Source organism: Typha latifolia, chromosome 14, assembly GCF_019914945.1.
Source record: "Typha latifolia isolate L0001 chromosome 14, TyphaL0001v2, whole genome shotgun sequence".
NCBI lineage: Eukaryota > Viridiplantae > Streptophyta > Magnoliopsida > Poales > Typhaceae > Typha > Typha latifolia.
The window spans coordinates 8,752,372-8,772,341 of NC_133099.1; the positions used below are offsets into that span (position 1 = coordinate 8,752,372).

At 36.1% G+C, this 19,970-nt stretch overlaps 3 protein-coding genes across 3 annotated transcripts; all 3 read left to right on the top strand.

Moving 5' to 3' along the window:
* The first annotated feature begins 1,373 nt into the window (after positions 1-1,373).
* On the top strand, positions 1,374-3,165 carry LOC140801190 (ubiquitin-like domain-containing protein). The gene is made up of 2 exons (XM_073156189.1): positions 1,374-2,068; positions 3,090-3,165. Exons 1-2 carry the CDS (start codon positions 1,374-1,376, stop codon positions 3,163-3,165), a joined length of 771 nt encoding a protein of 256 aa, XP_073012290.1.
* A 1,996-nt stretch (positions 3,166-5,161) lies between these two features.
* Positions 5,162-8,776, top strand: LOC140801004 (large ribosomal subunit protein eL34-like). The gene is made up of 4 exons (XM_073155983.1): positions 5,162-5,414; positions 5,663-5,742; positions 8,234-8,343; positions 8,440-8,776. Exons 1-4 carry the CDS (start codon positions 5,336-5,338, stop codon positions 8,531-8,533), a joined length of 363 nt encoding a protein of 120 aa, XP_073012084.1. The 5' UTR covers positions 5,162-5,335; the 3' UTR covers positions 8,534-8,776.
* Positions 8,777-11,062: 2,286 nt separating this feature from the next.
* On the top strand, positions 11,063-18,477 carry LOC140800971 (ATP-dependent zinc metalloprotease FTSH 2, chloroplastic). The gene is made up of 5 exons (XM_073155923.1): positions 11,063-11,133; positions 13,632-14,827; positions 15,458-15,771; positions 17,124-17,364; positions 17,949-18,477. The coding sequence occupies exons 2-5, from the start codon at positions 13,640-13,642 to the stop codon at positions 18,285-18,287; spliced, it is 2,082 nt and encodes a 693-aa protein (XP_073012024.1). The 5' UTR covers positions 11,063-11,133; positions 13,632-13,639; the 3' UTR covers positions 18,288-18,477.
* Positions 18,478-19,970: the final 1,493 nt, after the last annotated feature.

The window sequence follows — 19,970 nt, forward strand, 5'->3', positions numbered from 1 at the left end:
CTCACAGTCCGTACAGAAACAAAATACTACTTTATATTATCTGATCTAGGGTTTTCCATAGTGCTCGCTGGTCCTGGGCCATGATAATTTTGATTGCATTGTTACCCACATGATTTGTGGATCCATGATTTTTTCTTGTGAAATCTGTGGTTCTTCTATATATGTTTTTTATAGTTTAATATCTTCAGTAGTTTCTTTGTGTTTCGTGATAAAATGTATGACATTGGACATCTAGGAATTTTCATTTTGTGGCCTTTCCTTTATACAGAAATTAACTTACTCATTAATCTGACCTAGTTTAATAATATGTCTCTGCTTGCACCGGGGTCAATTATGTGATTTTTTTTTCTTTTGGTACATCTCTTTGCACTTGTCAATTACAAAGTGAAGGACAAGTATTTGCCTTAGAAAAAATTGTTTCAAAATTTTCAATGCTCTGATCAGTGGGACTTATATTGAGCTTTGCTTATTTTTATTGCTTTCACTGATAGAAAATGGTATGCTAGTTAATTCAGTCTGGTCTAATCTTTCCATATCAATGGTTGATGATGCGCTCTGATGATTTAAAATTTTTTAATCTATATTATTTCTGATCTGTATATATCTTATGCCCTACTTTCAAAACATAAACACCCCTTTGTTCTTGTGTATTTCATCGGTATCAACTTTTGGAGTTTCAGTTCTTGCTGCACATAGAACCTTACCAATAGTTTGGTACCTATTTGCTGCCAATCTATCTGTGGAAACATTTCTACCTGTATTTTTGTGCTGGCATTTTTTCTGGATACATAGTGGCGATTGATTGACCCAAGACCCAAGTGCCATTTTATTGTGTCTTTGTCATTTATACCTTTATTTTGGATACAGTATATTTACTTGCTAAACCACCTTCTTGATCTACCTTTTTTCTCCAATTTATTTTTCCGACACTATTGAGTTTTCCTGTTTTGCTTGTCTCTGTGGATTGAGATTTCTGTTGTTGAAAGGAAGTACAGCCCAATTGGAAACATTGTTAATTATATTCTTCTAGCAATCATCTGATCTGTAATTATCTTTCAGTTTGCTTAATTCCTGTTATTTTCTGCGTTGCTCTGCTAAATTCTGGAGTAATTTCTTCCTTGTTATTCTAAACTGTTTCTCCAATTTATACTCCTCCTTTCATGGGGATTTCCTCCTTTTCTTGTTTCCATGTATACAGTTTCTTTTATTATGAAGAATTCTTTGCCTTTCCTAACCCTCCTTCAATGACATGATTAAACTTCCAGCTGTCATGTAGTTTGTTTTATTAGTTTTTCCCATTTGTGCTAAATTAGCTTGTTATTAGTCTCAGCTGTACATATGAATGTATCAATGGCTCTCTCTTTATATTACAGATGCAGCTCTTTGTGAAGACTCTCACTGGCAAGACCATCACCATTGAGGTTGAAAGCTCTGACACCATCCAAAATGTTAAGTCCAAGATCCAAGACAAAGAGGGCATTCCCCCGGCCCAGCAGAGGCTCATCTTCGCTGGTAAGCAGCTCGAGGATGACCGTACATTAGCTGATTACAACATCCAGAAGGAGTCCACACTGCACCTTGTTCTCCGCCTGAGAGGAGGCATGCAGATCTTTGTGAAGACCCTGACTGGAAAGACCATCACCCTTGATGTCGAGAGCTCCGATACTATTGAACATGTCAAGTCCAAGATCCAGGACAAGGATGGCGTCCCCCCGACCAAACAGAGGCTAATCTTCGCTGGTAAGCAGCTCGAGGATGACCGTACTTTGGCTGATTACAACATCCAGAAGGAGTCCACACTGCACCTTGTTCTCCGCCTGAGAGGAGGCATGCAGATCTTTGTCAAGACCCTGACCGGTAAGACCATCACCCTTGAGGTGGATAGTTCGGACACCATACAAAATGTCAAGTCGAAAATTCAGGACAAGGAGGGGATCCCTCCGGACCAGCAGAGGCTGATCTTTGCTGGTAAGCAGCTTGAGGATGACCGTACTTTAGCTGATTACAACATCCAGAAGGAGTCTACCCTTCATCTTGTCCTTCGCCTCCGGGGTGGTGTTGCTGATGAGTGATTAATGGTGTTGCTGTAGTTTGGCCTGAATAGACATTGGTTTTCCTGTAGGACCTTGTTCCAATAATCTTCTTCTTTTCAATAGCTTAGCATCTATTATAGTCTTTCCTTTTTGTTGCTGGTTGACAGCATTAATCTGTTTTTCGTGTTGTTTCTCCTCTGGTGACTAGTAAGTCTTCTTTGAGCAATTTGATCGTATTACGCTTAATGATGAGAGGATACTTAACTGGTAATTCTGTGTACTGAAATAATTGGACATTTTGTCATCTAATTCCTCATGATCTCTGTGAACAAATGAATCATGTCACTTCAAATTCATTCCCTTATGATCGATCACTTGCACTTGCTAGTAGTTTTTGTTTCTGGTTATATTTCCTACACTGTCACACGCGTGGATTGCAGGAATCAGAAACATCGTGTCAAAAGCTATATCATTATGCTACATTAATGAGATTGATTTTCCACTTCCACCAGAAATAGGAAACAATTTGACTATTAAACGGATTTTAAATGGATAATTAAATCAAGTACATACTAAGCTTAGTATGCGTGTAGATTATGAAGCTTCTTAAGCAGTCCAACAAATCTATGTTGAGTGTGAGATAATGTTCTCAATAATATTTGTCTAACAGATACAAATTGCAAGCACAAAAATAACATTCCCCTTGTAGAGGTTTATGATATGATAAAATCATATCTTTCTAACAAGAAATTTCCATCATGGTTTCTTATGTGATAATGTTTCTGGGTGACATGTTACTACAAGTCATTTACCTTGTTTGAATGTATTTATGCAAAACTTTAAACTATCACTAAATTGGTTTAGTATCCAAACAGTAATTTAACTCAATGAACTTATATTCACTATGCCGCAACACTCGAACCTTAATTATAACTCCCGCCCAAGAGAAGACCTATTCGCCTCGTCTCCGCTTTCCACGCCCCAGTGCACCGCTGCCGTCAAGGCAATGACCACCTCTGCCCACACCTTTTTCACCCATAGCTAGTCTCGTTGGAGTCATGCCATCTTTCTTAGTTGTTGTAGATGGAAGCTCCTCCTCAAGATTTTGATAAGATCTGATACCAATTGTTAAGCTCTGATACTAATTATTAAGCTCTAATACAAATTGTTAAGCTCTGATACCAATTGTTAAGCTCTAATACCACTTTAATAGGCTTTGGCACTAATTTGTTAGGCTCTGATACAAAATTGTTAAGCTCTGATACCACTTTGGTAAGCTCTGATACTAATTTGATAAGATCTAGAACAAAAGATAATCTACGCAACTATTCATTTAAGATATGAATGTATTACATGAATCAGTCCACGCAACCGTGGAAAAATATTCGTCAGATATTCTCATTTAGTCAGAAAATTACGAAACTAATTGGGTTAGATCTGTAACTTCTTGATCTACAACTTTTATATTTATGCTCTTCACATATTCAAATTTTAGTAGGGACGAAAACACGGAATAACGTGGGTGATGGTGGTGGTGATGGGTGAAGTGGATGTTAGGGTTATGGATGGATATGAGGATGAAGGTGGATTGTGAATGTGGTTAAAGGATATAGACAAAGGGATCGAAGTAGTCGAGATCTTAAATAAGATGGGTGGCTCGATAGTCGAGTGAGATTAGAAGTTAGGAGAAACCTTGCCAACAGTAGAGGTGGAAGAATGGTGAAGAGATGGAGGGAGAAGTCTAGAGAGAAGATAGGAGGCAAAAAATTAATAATCCAATAGCATAATGAAGTTGGCTGCCATCCACATATTTATAGAGGCTAGCTAATAAGTTCTAAAATAATATGAAATATTAATTCTAGAGGATTCTCGTCGATCGCGTTCGAATGCGCCCGATCGCGTTCGAATGCACCAAAAGACGTTATCTATATGTGTGAACGCGATGCAGGCGTTCGAATGCAGATCGCCCGACCGCATTTGAACGCACAATATGCGTTCTCTGTATTTGCGAATCTGATGCAGGCGTTCGTAAGGGCATTCGAACGCGACCTACAGAAATTTTATTTTAATAAAAATAAACTCCTAATGTAATAAGAAAAGATCCTAACTAAGTGTATCAACCTTGCAAAAGGATCTATCACCGGTGCTGCCTCTCAAGATTTGTATAGCCATAGATGTTGTCGATGGTGAGGCAGGGGGAAGGGGGATGCACATGCTCGCTAAGGTGGGGGAAGAAAGATCCATACAGCCACCGACAAATCTGTTGGCATTGCCCCTCAAGATCTGTGCAGCCGTCAATGCTGATGACTGTGAGGCGACGGAAGAAGAATGTGCGTGCTCGCTAAGGCAGAATAAAGGATATTTGTGCATGAACTAATGCCGCCAACAATGAGGCAGTGAACCTAAAGAAGTATGTGAGGGCGATGCGCACACTCATCAAGGCGATGCCGGCGTTGCAAACTTTCAGGGGAGAAGTCGGTGATAGGGAAAAGGAGGAGATGGAGCATTGAGTTTCTTCGAACGAGAGATGATAATTTTTACTTTTATTATTTTTTCTTTTCATTTTATCAATTTGATTAAAATGACAATGAGTCTCGAGGGTTCTAATTACGGTCTCCCTGTATTTTAATTTGAGGGTTTATAAGAATAAATTAGAGGGAAGGAAGAAAGTGGAAGGGTATTTTCCTCCATTACTATTGGACCAAAATAAAATTGAGTTTTTTCCCCTCTAACGAGGGCATCTAGGTCATTTTGTATCTAATGTAGTCATGACATGGCTACCACATAAGCTGACTTGCCCAATTTATCTAAAGGTACACTAAAAAATAGTGACATTAAAATTTCTTAAATAAAAGTTTGGGGGCATTGTAACAAAAAAAAGTTTAGGGAGTATAGACCTAATTTAAAACTCAATTGAAGAATACTACTATCTATATGTAATTTATGAATCAATCACTACTATCTATATGTAATTTATGAATCAATCAATGGACTCATGGCCTATAAAAGAAACCCTATCCAATTATAACGTCCCTATCCAAATTATGATCAGTTCAACTGCTAAAATGTCAATTATACCCTTCGTCATCACAAAGTGTTAAACGTGTACGAAATCAAGGCTCCAAAAAGAACGCTAACGAAGACCGAGGAGAAACGATTTATCACCGTCCGATGTGATGAATCTAATCCGTCCGATCTAGGTCATATCAGGTACCAACTCCATTTATAGCCGCTCTACTTCTCCGCGGAGAGGTTTATAGCCGCCAAGTCTGCGGAGTAGAGAGTAGTAGAAGAAAGCGACGATGGTGCAGCGATTAACCTACCGAAAACGGCACAGTTATGCCACCAAATCCAACCAAACTAGGGTTGTCAAAACCCCAGGTAAAGATCCCATCTTGCCTCTCCTCTCTCTCTCTCTCTCTCTTCCTCGAGGGTTTATCACATATTCTCGAGCTTTCGGTGCTTGATCGATCGAATCCCATTTCGTTGTGTTTCATTCGGATCGATCCTTTTCTTGCGTTTTTGTCGAGATGCTTCGGTTGGATTCGTGAAAGTTTGGGTTTTTATCGTTATTTTTATGTGAATCGGTAGTTGTAAACGGGAATGGATTGAGGTTTGCGATGTATTAGGTGGGAAGCACGTTTACCAGTACACCAAGAAGAGGGCCAGTGGACCCAAATGCCCTGTGACCGGAAAGAGAATCCAAGGAGTACGTCTGCTATCTTAAAACTTTCTTTTAATTTATGGAAGTACTTAGGATGTTATTGTACATATATGTGATTTGCGAAGAGATCTGGCATGACCAAGATATTTGGATCTTGAAGAAAGACAATTTAGTGAAGGAAGAAGTTTCTTTAGATTCTGTGTCATAAATTGGTAAAAATCTTCTTTCATTTGAGGCTGCATTGCTCTTCTAGTGCTTATTTTAGGATTCCTAGAGGAAATTGTAATGATTTCTTAGTGATATGAGTTGTTATTTTGCTCAACATGCAGTTCTTTGTATTTAAATATTGTGCTCATTTAGTGTTCTGTTGCTCGTGCACTCCGGTGTTAGTTGTTACTCACTTGGCAACCTGACTTCTCTTGATCTAATTTTTCAGCCCTTACTTTAGGAAACTGTATTACATACTTACTTTGCTAATTCTTGTTCTATGATTTAACGTTTTGGAAATAATTGATTGTATTTTTGTTGCTTTGTGTTCGTACATCAGTTTTTTGTGACCTGTTGGTAATTTCCTATCAGCTAATAATAAATATGCAAGCTTATTTCTATGGGGGTGTGTCTATTTATTTATTTATGTACTTTTGTTTTGGTGATCAAAGAAAGTAAATTGGTGGAGATGCTTAATGACAGTCCGACCTTCTGCAAGAACTTAGGTAGCTTTCTACTAGTTTTAGAAGTATTTCCTTTCTGTTTGTCCCAACATATTGTAATATGGCGGCAGATTCATTAGCTTGGGAAGGAATTCGCATGGTTTATACTCACGTCTTCTTGGTGCTATGATTTTGTCTGCATAATATTTCATTCAGAAATATCAGCTCTTTAGCCGAACTAAAAATAAAATAAAAAAAGAAGAAGAAATAAAGTAAACTGCTGGGGTTGTCTTGAGAGAAATCCTTCCTGATTTGACCCACTTATGCAACATGCATGTACATTTGTGTGTGCTTTAGCACAGGCAGTGTAATGTACTTGCTAGTGTTGGGGTTGTGATAGATCCCAGATGGCTTCAAGCCGAGAAAGTGTAACAGTATTCTTATAGCGTGTCCTGATATTTTGAAACTTGGTTTTATCATCCTGTTTTGAGTAGGTACCATATTATTGTCTTTGAACCAAAATTTAGTGTCATCGGTGGAATTTTTTTTTACTCTTTAGAATTTCTTCTTGAAAAATTTTAGTGTTTAATAATATCTAAGCACTTTGATATGTCTATCTTTCCTATCTTATGTATGTTATTCTGTAGCCATTAAATCATTCTTTTTGTCATAGATTTCTGTGAGATCTTGATTATTCTTGCCAGTGAACTTCAATTTTAAATGTTTGCATAGTGAGTCAAAATTTCAAATCATCACTCTGCTCGTATCATGGGTCATTCCATAATCTGTGTAAATAGTCAAGTCAGAACTCAGAAGTGCTTCCCTTCTTTATTAATGTTGCCAACTTTTCTTGATAAATGTAATCCTTACAAACTCTGTTCTTGTTCATATATGTTGATTTTGTGTATATCAATTTTACTGGGATTTGTTTATTTTATCTACGTTTTCCTGTATCATTGGTGGTTTTTGGCACCTCCTTTTGATTGCTAGTGTTCCCTATTTTCACTCATTTTGTTATCGCTGTTGCCTTAAAGTTCAAAAGTTTATAAATATTACACACTTTTTGGTATGTAGTATTTATGCCAAAGGCTGGACGAGGAGTTTTTCTGTCATAAAGAGTGAGCTGGTCTTTTATGAAAGTAATTAGCGATGCAGGATCTAATTTACTGGGCACATTTTTGTCCAATTATTTTTTTTTCTATCATGATATCATCTTTGACATAAATACTAGATATTAAAAAAATTGTAAAATGTACTTTGGGAAGCATATTTTCTCATATTTTATCTGTATGCTGCTTCATCTGGCTGTAGTTTCCATAATTTCCATCTTTTTGAGGCCTACTACACAAGAAACCATATTTTAGTTACAGCTATGTTAGCTGAAGCATGGTTAATATGGGAACGTAGAATAGGGTATTTTATACAGGGATAGTTATTTAGGCGGACTTAATATTGTATCAATGCTGGAGGTTCAGTGGACAATCATAATATCTAATTTCTACTTAACAAACATGTATCTGTTACTTATTGTCATGTGAGACTAAGTCTTTCCATACAAAGCTGGGTTGGTTAGTGTAAATGGGTGTATAGTTTGCCGGACATTGACCATCACCAGGATTTGCTTTTGTCTACATTGTAAAGGGGCCCTTGCTGCATTTACTACAGGAGAGAAATTCTTATCCCCAGTTTGGTGATACCAAAATTACTTACATATTCAGTTTTATTGTTGTTTGATGATACCTATGAAGTGCAAAAGTGCCTAGGCTTGTAATACTAAATGTGGTTGAGTGGGTATAATGTATTTCTACTGCATTAGAATTCTGCGTTCATTCAAATGACCTGTTAGGCATCCTTATAATTACAAAATCATATTAATTCCTTTACAGATTCCTCACCTGAGGCCTGCTGAATACAAAAGGTCCAGATTATCCAGGAACCGAAGGACCGTAAACCGTGCCTATGGTGGGGTTTTATCTGGAAGTGCCATTAGGGAAAGGTAAATATTAAATAGTCATAGTTGCTGCAGAACTTGTATCATTTCTTTCCTTCTCTTTCCTGTTCCAGCAGGCTAAGTCTATTTGTTTGCCCATAGGATTATTCGAGCATTTTTGGTAGAAGAACAAAAGATCGTAAAGAAGGTGTTAAAGATCCAGAAGTCCAAGGAAAAGCAAGCCTTGAAGAGCTAAGCTGCGAGTTATAATATCAAAAAGCTTTCGAGTTTTGTTAGTCTGAAGAGAATTTTTAGTGATAGAGAAGTTGTAAGGAATTTGGTGTGATGGCACACGTTCCAAGGCATCAAATTCCTTCAGTGTCTTGTTTTTGATTCATTTTGATGTTTGAACTAGCACTTCATTTCTTAGAATTACTGTTGAAAATACTTATTAATGTGCTTTTTTTGTTGTTCCAGCTTTGCACTGTTGGAATGTCAATTTTGTTGTTGATGATTAATATTGTGCCCACCTGAGCGCTCATCTAGATGGGTAGCCTCTATATGAATCCTTCTGCTTCTCTACTCTTTTTTACTCTTATCACAATTCGTGCTGCTTTACACTTCAGTAAACATACGAAGCAGGTTGAGAAAACCTTTAAGATTTGCCTGGATCTATGCTATCTTTTGTATTGTTTTTTTCTATAACAAAAATGATTCAGCCCCATTTTTGTGAATTGGGTCTGTCTAAGCGCGGACTTTTTGTTTATTAATTTTCTGAAAGGAATAAGTTCTTCCCTTGTGTTCTCTTAACACTGTAAAATATAAGATAAAAAAAGAACTGTTGACCGACCGCTTATTGGTGGTCAGTGGTAAGTATCCATGGGTTTTTTTAACACAGCCAAAGGATCTTTTGTGACTTTTTTTCTCTTTAATTTATGGTGTTTGATACTTTAGGAAAATTTTGGAGGAAAATAAAAATAAAAATAAGAGAGATAAGAGAAGGGGGAGGGGGTGATGGTGTTGGGTTGAAGAGATGGAGGAGACAAAAGAGCACTGATAGTGGAGATTGGAAAGGAAGAGAAGAGAATGTAGGAAAAAAAAAAATATTCATTTCTGAAACAACGGAATACTTTCTTATCCGTTTAAATTTTCCTAAAGAAAGCCAAATTTTGCTAAAAAAGATTTAGGAATTCATTTAAAATGAGTTTGGGTAGCAATTGGATTTACAAGATTACTAACCAAACCAACAAAAGAAAATTCACACAATTAACACAAATCATCAATGGTAGAGGCATTGCTGGAGTTGGCAAAGCAACAACGGAGATCGCGGTATCGGTTACGGCAAGGCTTTAGGAGAACCTTTGTGGCGATGGAGTCCCAACTCTGGCTCCCATAGTGGCGAGCTCCGAATCTGTCGAGGAAGACGAGGCAAGAGAGGCAGTTGATGCAGCCGAAGACGAAGATCAAGACTGAGAGGCAGGGAGGGCTCGGATGATGCCAGAGAGGAGGTTGCTCCTCTAATGTCCCACAAATCTTGGATTTGTCGAGGAAGATGAAGCAAGGAAGGATTCGGTTAGTGCAACCAAAGAGGCGAGTAGAGGAAAGTGAAAGGTAGCGGAGGGAGGAGGGGAGGTGGGATGTTGCTAGAGAGGAGTTTAAAAAAAAAAAAACTATGAATTATTGTCAGAATTTCATACTTAAACTACGAATTTCATATTTAAACTACAAATTTCATACTTAAACTATGATTTTTTTTGTCAAATTCTTTATTTCATTATAGATAAATTTCAAATATAAAGAAACTCTAAATACAAAAGTTATAGTTCATGATGTCATGGATTTTATTCAATTAGTTTCTTATTTTTTAGATGTCAGATGCATATCTTTTGAATATTTTGCTAAAATTATGTAAAATTAAAATTTCGTAGTTTAAGTATGAAATTTATATTTAAGTACAAATTTCATACTTAAATTATAAAATTTAATTATGCATAGTTTTGAAAATATTCATAAGATAATCATTTGAAGTCCAAAAATTATTAAACCAATTGGATAAAATTTGTGACATCATGATCTAGAACTTTTTTATTCGGAGTTTCTTCAAATTCGAAATATATCTATAGTGGAATGAAGAATTCATAGTTTTAGTATAAAATTCATAGTTTAAATATAAAATTCCGACAAAAATTCATAGTTTAAACTATCTTTGATTAATCTTTTATTTTATTAATTAAAGACCGATTAGAAACTTGTATAAAAAAAGATTAAGAGGTAGAAAAAGGAGAGTAGTAGAAGAAGATGCAGAAGAAGAATCTGCAGCAACATATGAAGTAGAAGAATTGAAGAAGATGAAGAAGATGAAAAATAAGATGAGTACGGGTCATTTTTTTCTCTTGTGGTTTCTTGTCAACATTTAACGAGACACTAAATGATAGAAATGATAAAGTTGGAAAAAAAGTTAGAAAAAATTCTGAAGTGTAAGAGAAACCTAAAATTACCTTGGTCTGCCAAATTAAAAATTAAGTGAGTTTTTTATGCAAATAACTTTATTTTGACAACTCGAAATATAACCATAAAAAGAATCAATCTGCAGATATCGAAAATGGAGGAGGCTTTTCGCAAATAAAACCAAAGAATAATAATTAAAAAGACCAAGAGAAATGCCCGTGATATCTTCTTATCTCCGTTGTGGGGACGGCGACATCCACGTAGCCTCATCGGCAGCCGTCAAGCAACCCCTGGTCTAAACTCTTTACTTCTCTCTCTCTCCTCTTCCCCCCTCCCCTCTACTTAAACCCCTTCTCCTCCTCTCCCCATTCTCCTTCTTTGCTGCGGTCCCCTCCTTATCCCTCGACGGTGAGTTCTCTTAGTCCTCCTCTTCTTCCCGTCGATCCATCGGGTTACGTGGTAGATATACCCGTGAAATGAAATAGTCTTTTTCTCGGGCTTCCTTCCTGCCAAGAAAGTATCTTTTTGTCGATATAACCCTTTCTGCTCACTTCTGGTGCTAATTAGGATTGTTATAAATTTTGAATATAGAGATTTACTGAAATTATCAGATAATATGCGTGGTATTATGTTGGTATGGTTAAATTTTCGTAGCGTATGTTGTGACAATTAAGACGGGCTGCATTTGATTTAAGTTAATTTTGTAACTCTTTTCAAGTTGAGCTAGGTATTTTAGTCATATAGTAGATCTGAGCAAGTGAAAGTTTCCCTTAAATTTAACCCTAGTGGTCTTAATATCTTGAGAAGTGGTGGGTGATCTATGTGAAATATAGAGAAGTTTGTTGCTATAGAAGGTTGATTCAGTAATCCAAATCAGTTGAGGCTATATAATACTCTTTTAGCCTACCTAAGTTATTTCTACAAGAAATAATGCTTTAATGAGTTTTACAAAATTAACCGCACCTCATATTCATAAGTAAAGCCTACCCCAAGTTAATGGAGGTGACTAGTATGTTGAGGTAAAAGATATATGTGTTTCTTTGTCAAACAAGATATAACTATATGACATCATGTCCTCACAAATTTAGTCTCCTCATTGAAGGCACTACCTAAGTGTTGTAACTTCTTTTACCAATTATGGAAGCTTGTCACTTGGGGAGAAATCAAAATCTGTAAATTGTCACATTTTAATATTTTGTAACAGAAAAAACATGATCATGGATCATAAGGTACAGCTAAGTTGAATTGATATTTCATCAAAGGAAGGCATTATAAGTTTGTGACGGTGCAAAATATTGGTAACAATCAGAATGGCGATTTTCTATCTAAGCTGTTGAATTATTAGCATTTTTCAGTTATTATTTAATTGTTGAAATATAACTATCTGAATATAGAAATTGTGTAATCCTCTCATCAGAACGAAATATGGAACTTGTACCTAGCAACATAGCGAGAGCATTAACTCTAGCAAGCAAGGTTTTGGTTGTGCATCATAAAGAATAAAGTTTTCTATGATATCTCTGATGTTCATCATTTCATGGGGACTAGAAGGTGGCCCTCTATTATTTACCTACAAGGCAAAAAGTATTTGTCAATTGATAGAAACTCTTATTTTTCATATATATATAGCAGTTTGTTTTGTTACCTTATCTTTTAATGTTTTTCCATTTTTTTTCCTTGTATTTTGATCAGTGTCTCATACATGTTGTACAACTGCCCTTATGCAAGCGGAAAAATCTTTCTTTTTTTCTGGGTTAGTTCTGTCTTGAACAGTCTTAGAAAGAAGAATTGATATGGCAATTCTCTTTCTGTACTGCCTGAAAGGTAGTGCAATGATTATGTTAGTTTGTGACTGTTAATGACTTAATGCATGCCTCATGAGAAAGATGCTCCCATCTCTTTGGAATTTGTATAAATTTTGATATCTAAAGGGAAGATCTTGGATGATGGTGGTGTTAATAATGAACTATGAAGAATGTATACTAAATTCAAATACGATTGGAGGAGTTTATAATAAGGTTTCATTTTTATGGTGCCAGAACTAAATAGGAAATGTAGTTCAGAGAACTTTTTAGCTAGGCCCAGTGACATTATACACCACTGCACTTCATAGAATTGTGAATCTGAACCCCACAGTGTGGGGCAAGTAATGCATAGAGATTTTTCAAAATTTCAAGGTTGCATCATTGCATGCAATCTTGTTTTACAATCAGCAGATGACTTCCTCTAATTCTTCCATTTTTGTTTTCTTTCTCAGATATTCACATTTAATTTTCTGCTGTTAACAATAGCTACAAAGAGACTCAGATATTCATACATTTGATCTTCGGATATTTGTTTACATAACGATGTCCTTTGAGGTTTTATGCCTTCATTTTTGCTGGGTTGTTTTTTTAAGTCTGTAAGTACTAGCAGCATAAGTACTCTAGCAGCAAGAACATTTACTGGACACAGAATAGTTGCGTATCATACAATTCTCTTGGGTACCTTAGTGACTAACTTCTTACATATATCTGAAATAGAGATGCTACCTTTTTTTTAACATTTTCTTAGTTTTTGTTTATGTGCAGTTTTGATTTCCTTGCTGAATTGAATCTTCTGTGCTATAGTATGCATTTGTACAAATATATTCCATTTATAACTCGTAAATCTGTTTCGATGTTCCTTTCACCTACTTGACATTGTAATTTCAAAACAAATTATATTAAGCAATGTTATAAAAGTTGTAAATCCTATAGTTTTCCTTTTTAAGTGAGACAAACATGTTTATTCTCAGAACTGTTCTACAGTACAAGAATTAGATCCTGCTCATCTTTATTTTGTTACTTTTTTTTGTACAAATGTTGTGCTATTTACATCCTCTTCTGTGGAAGTTCTACCATTGACATTTTATCCTTATTGTTCAGCTAGCAACATGGCTTCTCCATCAGTATGTGCAACTGCAAATGGGACATCTAGATTCTGTGGTATGCCGAGTTTGACAAAGGAAATCTATGGAAAGCGTATAACTCGGTTGGCAGGGCTTCCTTCATGTCGTATAGTACCCAGGCTAGTTTCTGTGGCTGCTTCTTTAGAGAAGAAGGAGCACAATGACAGAAGAAATTTTCTAAAGCTTTTATTCGGAAATGTTGGACTTGCATTGCCTGCTTTAGTGGGAACAAGAAAGGCTTATGCTGATGAGGAAGGTGTATCTTCTTCAAGAATGTCATATTCAAGATTTCTAGAGTATTTGGACAAGGATAGGGTAACTAGGGTGGATTTGTTTGAAAATGGAACCATTGCTATTGTTGAGGCTATTTCCCCTGAGTTAGGTAATCGTGTCCAGAGAGTACGTGTTCAACTTCCAGGTTTAAGTCAAGAGCTTCTTAAGAAGTTAAGGGAGAAGAATATTGATTTTGCAGCACACAATGCACAGGAAGATTCAGGCTCTCTTTTGTTCAACTTGATTGGAAACTTAGCATTCCCTCTTCTACTTATTGGAGGTTTGTTCCTTTTATCAAGAAGGTCATCTGGTGGTCTTGGTGGACCTGGAGGCCCTGGTAATCCCCTTGCTTTTGGTCAGTCCAAAGCCAAGTTCCAAATGGAACCCAACACTGGTGTGACATTTGATGATGTTGCTGGTGTAGACGAGGCAAAACAGGATTTCATGGAAGTGGTGGAGTTTCTGAAGAAACCAGAAAGGTTTACTGCAGTCGGTGCTCGTATTCCTAAAGGTGTTCTTCTTATTGGCCCTCCGGGGACCGGGAAGACTTTGCTAGCTAAGGCAATTGCTGGTGAAGCAGGTGTTCCGTTTTTCTCAATTTCAGGGTCCGAGTTTGTCGAGATGTTTGTTGGTGTTGGTGCTTCCCGGGTGCGTGATCTTTTCAAGAAGGCAAAAGAGAATGCTCCTTGCATAGTTTTTGTCGATGAGATTGATGCTGTAGGGAGGCAAAGAGGGACAGGTATTGGTGGAGGGAATGACGAAAGAGAACAGACGTTGAATCAGCTTTTGACTGAGATGGATGGTTTTGAAGGAAATACTGGTATCATTGTCATTGCAGCCACCAATCGTGCAGACATACTTGATTCTGCTTTGCTAAGGCCTGGGCGCTTTGACAGACAGGTTATTTGCATATTTTTACTTCTAAGTGACATTGATCTTACTGAAATTTTCCTTCCTAAGGCTGGTAATCATTAGAAATGATGATAAAGTTATAGTCATATATTCATGGTAAAGATGAAAATTAGATCCTTAAATAAATAAAAACGATCATCTTTTTCTTCATCTAGACTATTTCCATGTCTATGAAATATTGGAGGGTTCCACTTGGTCTGCATGAGCTTGCACTGCAATCACAAGTTAATCATTCTCACCCAAGTGGCCTACATATTTAATGGCAAGATCCTTGTTTTGCTGATCTTAATTTGACTAGAAGTTCAACACTAATTTCAGGAGGTTTGATATCAGGTTGCATGCTGATTGAAAATATTTCAATAATCTCAAAGTTCTCATTTTCCACTAGTGCTCTAGTTGAACCCTTATTGTTTGTAGAGGATGTGAATGATGATGAATTCATAATGTTATTTCTTAATTTTTGAGATAACTACGATCATTTTCCTTTTTATTGTGACTATTTTCATTTTATCAGTTTGAAGCTGCTATATGACAATAAGCTCGTTAATCAAATTTATTGGATTTTAGTTTTTTTTTATCGTGACTAAACTTTTTTCCTCTTTTTGCTTCACTTGACAGGTTAGTGTTGATGTTCCAGATGTCCGTGGAAGAACCGATATACTGAAGGTGCATGCAAGCAATAAAAAGTTTGATAATGATGTTTCTCTTGATATTGTAGCAATGAGAACACCGGGTTTTAGTGGAGCTGACCTTGCTAATCTTTTAAATGAGGCAGCCATATTGGCTGGTCGTCGAGGAAAGACGGCAATTTCATCAAAAGAGATAGATGATTCAATTGACAGGATTGTTGCTGGAATGGAAGGAACAGTGATGACCGATGGGAAAAGTAAAAGCTTGGTGGCATATCATGAAGTTGGTCATGCAATTTGTGGGTAAGAGATTATCAGCATTCTTCAATCATCAGTTCTTGGTTTAGTGTTTCATTGTCAATAATGAGATTGAAGTATGATATTATTTTGAAATTGCTATTTAATCTTCTCCATTTCCAGAGTCAAACTAATAATATGGGCTGTCTTCATTTGGACTGGGTTCTTGACATCTTAGTATTGCAGGCCAATGTGAATTGTTCTTTGGCTTGCCCACATAAATATCTAATATATCGAAAATATGTGGTAGGAATCTCTAAAATCCAAATTTCATATTCAAAAGTTAGTAGCTAGTTTTGATCAATGACTTTATTGTCCAATCCACCAAGAAGTACATGTAATAACCTATGAACTAAGGATATATATTATATATTCTTCTTAGATGGTTGAGTGATAGAAAATTAGAAATTCAAAGCACTTCTCTGAGGCTTCTTTTACCTGGTATTTTGCAATCTCCATGAATGGTGGGTTTTCATTAGTGATTTTTTTTCTTCTTTTTTCGTTATCGATCATCATCATTTTCTCAGTCTGGGATCTATATTTTCGTGATACTTTGTTGCCCCTGAAAGTTTTCCAGTTCTCCTTGGTGATGGAAGCTTATTGAGTATGATTAGAAATTTCATCATCATTTTCCCAAAATTTTCATATTCTAGAAGTCTTTCCTAACACTTGGTTCTTCCAAGTGTAATACTTCTATTTAAATATATGCATGTTATATCATAGAGTTTGATCTGATTACTTGGTCTTTTAGCCTGTCTTTGATCTGAGAAGCCTTCATTTGGTAGGAAGATGCTTGAGATAGTTAGCTACCATGAAGTTTCATATCTTAGGCATGTGCTTGTTCCAGCTAGGGATAGTTCAGTGAATAATTGAAGTTTGAAAGGTAAAGCTCTTTGCAAAATTTAGATCTTTTAGCCATCAAGAGTTCTTTACCTCATAAATTGCAAATATAAATGTAAAGGATGCCATAAGCTGTTTGAACTAAAATTTTGCTGCATATTAGTTACATTGGATCATTTTGTTAATTGTTTGATTAATTCAAAATAGCCAGACCCTTATCAAAAAAGGCACAAGGATTCATAACACATATACTTTCGGTTCGTGAAAATATTAACTAATATGTTCAGATGTTTAAGTGCATTTCATGGAATCCATGGACCTATAATATGCTCCCAGCATTATTTTTCCTTCAGTTATATTCTTTCTTTGTTCTTTATCTCTGGTGCTCCTTGTAGTTGACAGTTTTGTACTTCAGTTACATTTCTTCATCTTATGAACTCCCTTTAGTTGACAGTATTGTTCTTCATTTACATTTTAAGCAGTCTATGTCTGAGCTGATAAGCATTTCCTTTCTGCAGAACTTTGACTCCTGGTCATGATGCCGTCCAAAAGGTTACACTAGTCCCACGTGGCCAAGCGCGAGGGCTTACTTGGTTCATTCCTGCCGATGATCCAACTTTGATATCTAAGCAGCAGCTTTTTGCAAGAATTGTTGGTGGTCTCGGAGGCAGAGCTGCTGAGGAGGTTATATTTGGGGAGCCTGAGGTGACTACTGGCGCTGCTGGTGACTTGCAGCAGATCACTGGCTTAGCAAAACAGGTAATTGCACTAACAAAGCTTTCAAGAACCTACCGTGAACGTTTAGTCAGTTTGTAAACAGTGTCTTTCCTACTGTAATGCACTTTACCTTCATTAACTATTATATAATGCTGTAAGGGGCACTTAGTAATTTATTGTGACGGCACACATCTTGGCGCACACGACTCTCTGTAGTCATTCTAAAATGGAGAGAAGGCACGAGTTACTCATGGTTCATTGAGGATAACCTATGCAACAACCAATTATTGTGGTTTGCACATATCCAACAAACATCACATAATGCACCAATATGAGGAACGTAATATATAATTCCTTGAGGGAGAGGAGACAACTTATGTGATAGTACTAAGAACTTGACTTGACATAGGCCCTTGTTCTAAATAGTAGTATCTGTGAGAAATGACATGACTGACATGAAAATATAACTTGCAATGCAAATGATAATGCTGTCCTCTGTATTCCTATAAAATTTTAGCCTAGAAGATATTATTATTAGCTACTATGTATTTGCCATGACACAGGAAGATTATACTTGAAAATGGCAACAATTTTATGATTTTATCTGATCCTTATCTTTTTTGCAGATGGTGGTCACGTTTGGTATGTCTGACATTGGCCCATGGTCACTTATGGACTCCTCAGCACAGAGCGCTGATGTTTTCATGAGAATGATGGCAAGGAACTCGATGTCAGAGAAACTCGCTGAAGACATAGATACTGCCGTGAAGCGGATATCGGACAGTGCATATGAGATTGCACTGGTTCATATTAGAAACAACCGGGAAGCCATGGACAAAATTGTGGAGATACTCCTCGAGAAGGAAACAATGAGCGGTGATGAATTCCGTGCCATTCTTTCTGAATTCACTGAGATTCCTGTTGAGAACAGGGTCCCTCCCACCCCAACTGCGGTTGCTGCTTAACTTCTTTGAGACAATTATTATTGTGAAGCAATACAATGATGTCAATATCTCAATTCTTGCATCCGCAATCTGTTCACAAGAATGTATATTTGATATACAATCTGTGTGTTGTATACTTGTATTAAGCAGCCAATGTAGTTATACTGATCTTTGAAACCCAAATCATAGTTATGTGAGTTTGTGGACTGTAGATCCTGCCTACTTGTGATCACTTTTTCTTTTTTGAAGAAAAAAAAAAAAGAATGACATTCCTGCTCTTGTGATCACTCTTATATTCTAATGGTTCACTCTTGAACAAAAATGAATGACATTCTTGCACAAGTATCACACTTCAAAATACCCTGGAGTTATCCAAACATACTGATAATGGTGAATAAGGAATTGCAATTTCTCTCAATTTTTGTTAGGAATTGCAAGGATGCATCAGATTAAATAGAAACACAAGAATAACTTGCCATAGGATCTCAAAGCAAGCAAAGTCTGGAAGTGTCATCTAATGAAAGCACAAGGTTCAGTAAGAATAGTTAGACCCCTTTTTCTCAAAAAACAAAAAAAACTCAGGACAATATTACTCGAAAAACTATGAAGAATTCAGGTGAAAAAACAAAGTAAAATCTCGGATGGTCACTTTGATTTCCAATCAAACTCAACTAAATTGCAGACTAAGCAGATTCAAGATAGTCAAGCCAAGTTTCACTTTTTCCAATCAAACTCAACAAACTCTTAGAAGTCCTTCAAAATATTATTGTTTGATGGCCAAAAATTTTCTGCTAATATCAATCATTTCCTTGTATTCCATTCCTATTCTTAGGTTTAATTATATTTTTACCCTATTGAACTATGACCAAGTATCACAGTACAAGTAAAGTTTCATCTCATTTTTGGATCTAAAACTAAACCATAACAGAATATTTATTGCATATCTCTAAAAAGGGAATGATGTGTTATCCCAAATAGTAAATAATTGTTGTAGTTATCTCTCAAGTTTTTGACCAAATTAGCCCTGTTCTAATTTATATTTACCGAAGTAGACTACCTCTCAAACTTATTACCAAATAAAGTTTAATTTACTGTAGCCATAATAAAAATGCTGAACTAATAAAGTGTTTTATCTCTAAGCAAAAACGCTAATTAATTCAGCAATTTTGTTTTGTCCTAAAACCTTGATTAGTTTAGCGTTATATATATATATAAATCCTTTTAACTTAGTCTTTCAACGGTTAAGAAAAAAATTACATGAGGATAAAAACGCTGAATTGACTAACATTTTTAAAAACGCTAATTAGTTTAATATTTTTATTAGGGCTACAGTAAATTAGATCCTATTTAATAATAAGTTTGAGAAATAATCTCTTTCGGTGAAAAAAAAGAAAAAGAAAGAAAAGGAATAGTTCGGTCAAAAACTCGCTATCTCTCTACAACTAAAATTAAGACCGAATATTACCAAGATCGTCAAAAATAAACGAGCAGCTTGAGCTTAGCTTAAATATAAATAAGTTGAGCCTAAACCAAATTTTAAGGTGCCAGACCGAGTATAAGTTAGCATGCTCAGACTCAGCTCGATAAAACTCTAATTACTATTTATTAATATATATATTATATAATTTATAATTATTTCATCTTTGATGGCTCGACTTGAAATTAAGCTCGGCTCGTTACCCTTGCACTGCTTGAGCTCAAAAT

Excerpts from the sequence above, each read along its gene's own strand:
- LOC140801190 (XM_073156189.1), top strand. The coding sequence starts at position 1,374 with ATGCAGCTCTTTGTGAAGACTCTCACTGGCAAGACCATCACCATTGAG. Across the intron at positions 2,069-3,089 it reads CGGGGTGGTGTTGCTGATGA|TCATGCCATCTTTCTTAGTT; the intron begins GTGATTAATGGT and ends GTCTCGTTGGAG.
- LOC140801004 (XM_073155983.1), top strand. The coding sequence starts at position 5,336 with ATGGTGCAGCGATTAACCTACCGAAAACGGCACAGTTATGCCACCAAA. Across the intron at positions 5,415-5,662 it reads TAGGGTTGTCAAAACCCCAG|GTGGGAAGCACGTTTACCAG; the intron begins GTAAAGATCCCA and ends GCGATGTATTAG. Across the intron at positions 5,743-8,233 it reads CCGGAAAGAGAATCCAAGGA|ATTCCTCACCTGAGGCCTGC; the intron begins GTACGTCTGCTA and ends ATTCCTTTACAG.
- LOC140800971 (XM_073155923.1), top strand. The coding sequence starts at position 13,640 with ATGGCTTCTCCATCAGTATGTGCAACTGCAAATGGGACATCTAGATTC. Across the intron at positions 15,772-17,123 it reads GTTGGTCATGCAATTTGTGG|AACTTTGACTCCTGGTCATG; the intron begins GTAAGAGATTAT and ends TCCTTTCTGCAG. Across the intron at positions 17,365-17,948 it reads TCACTGGCTTAGCAAAACAG|ATGGTGGTCACGTTTGGTAT; the intron begins GTAATTGCACTA and ends TCTTTTTTGCAG.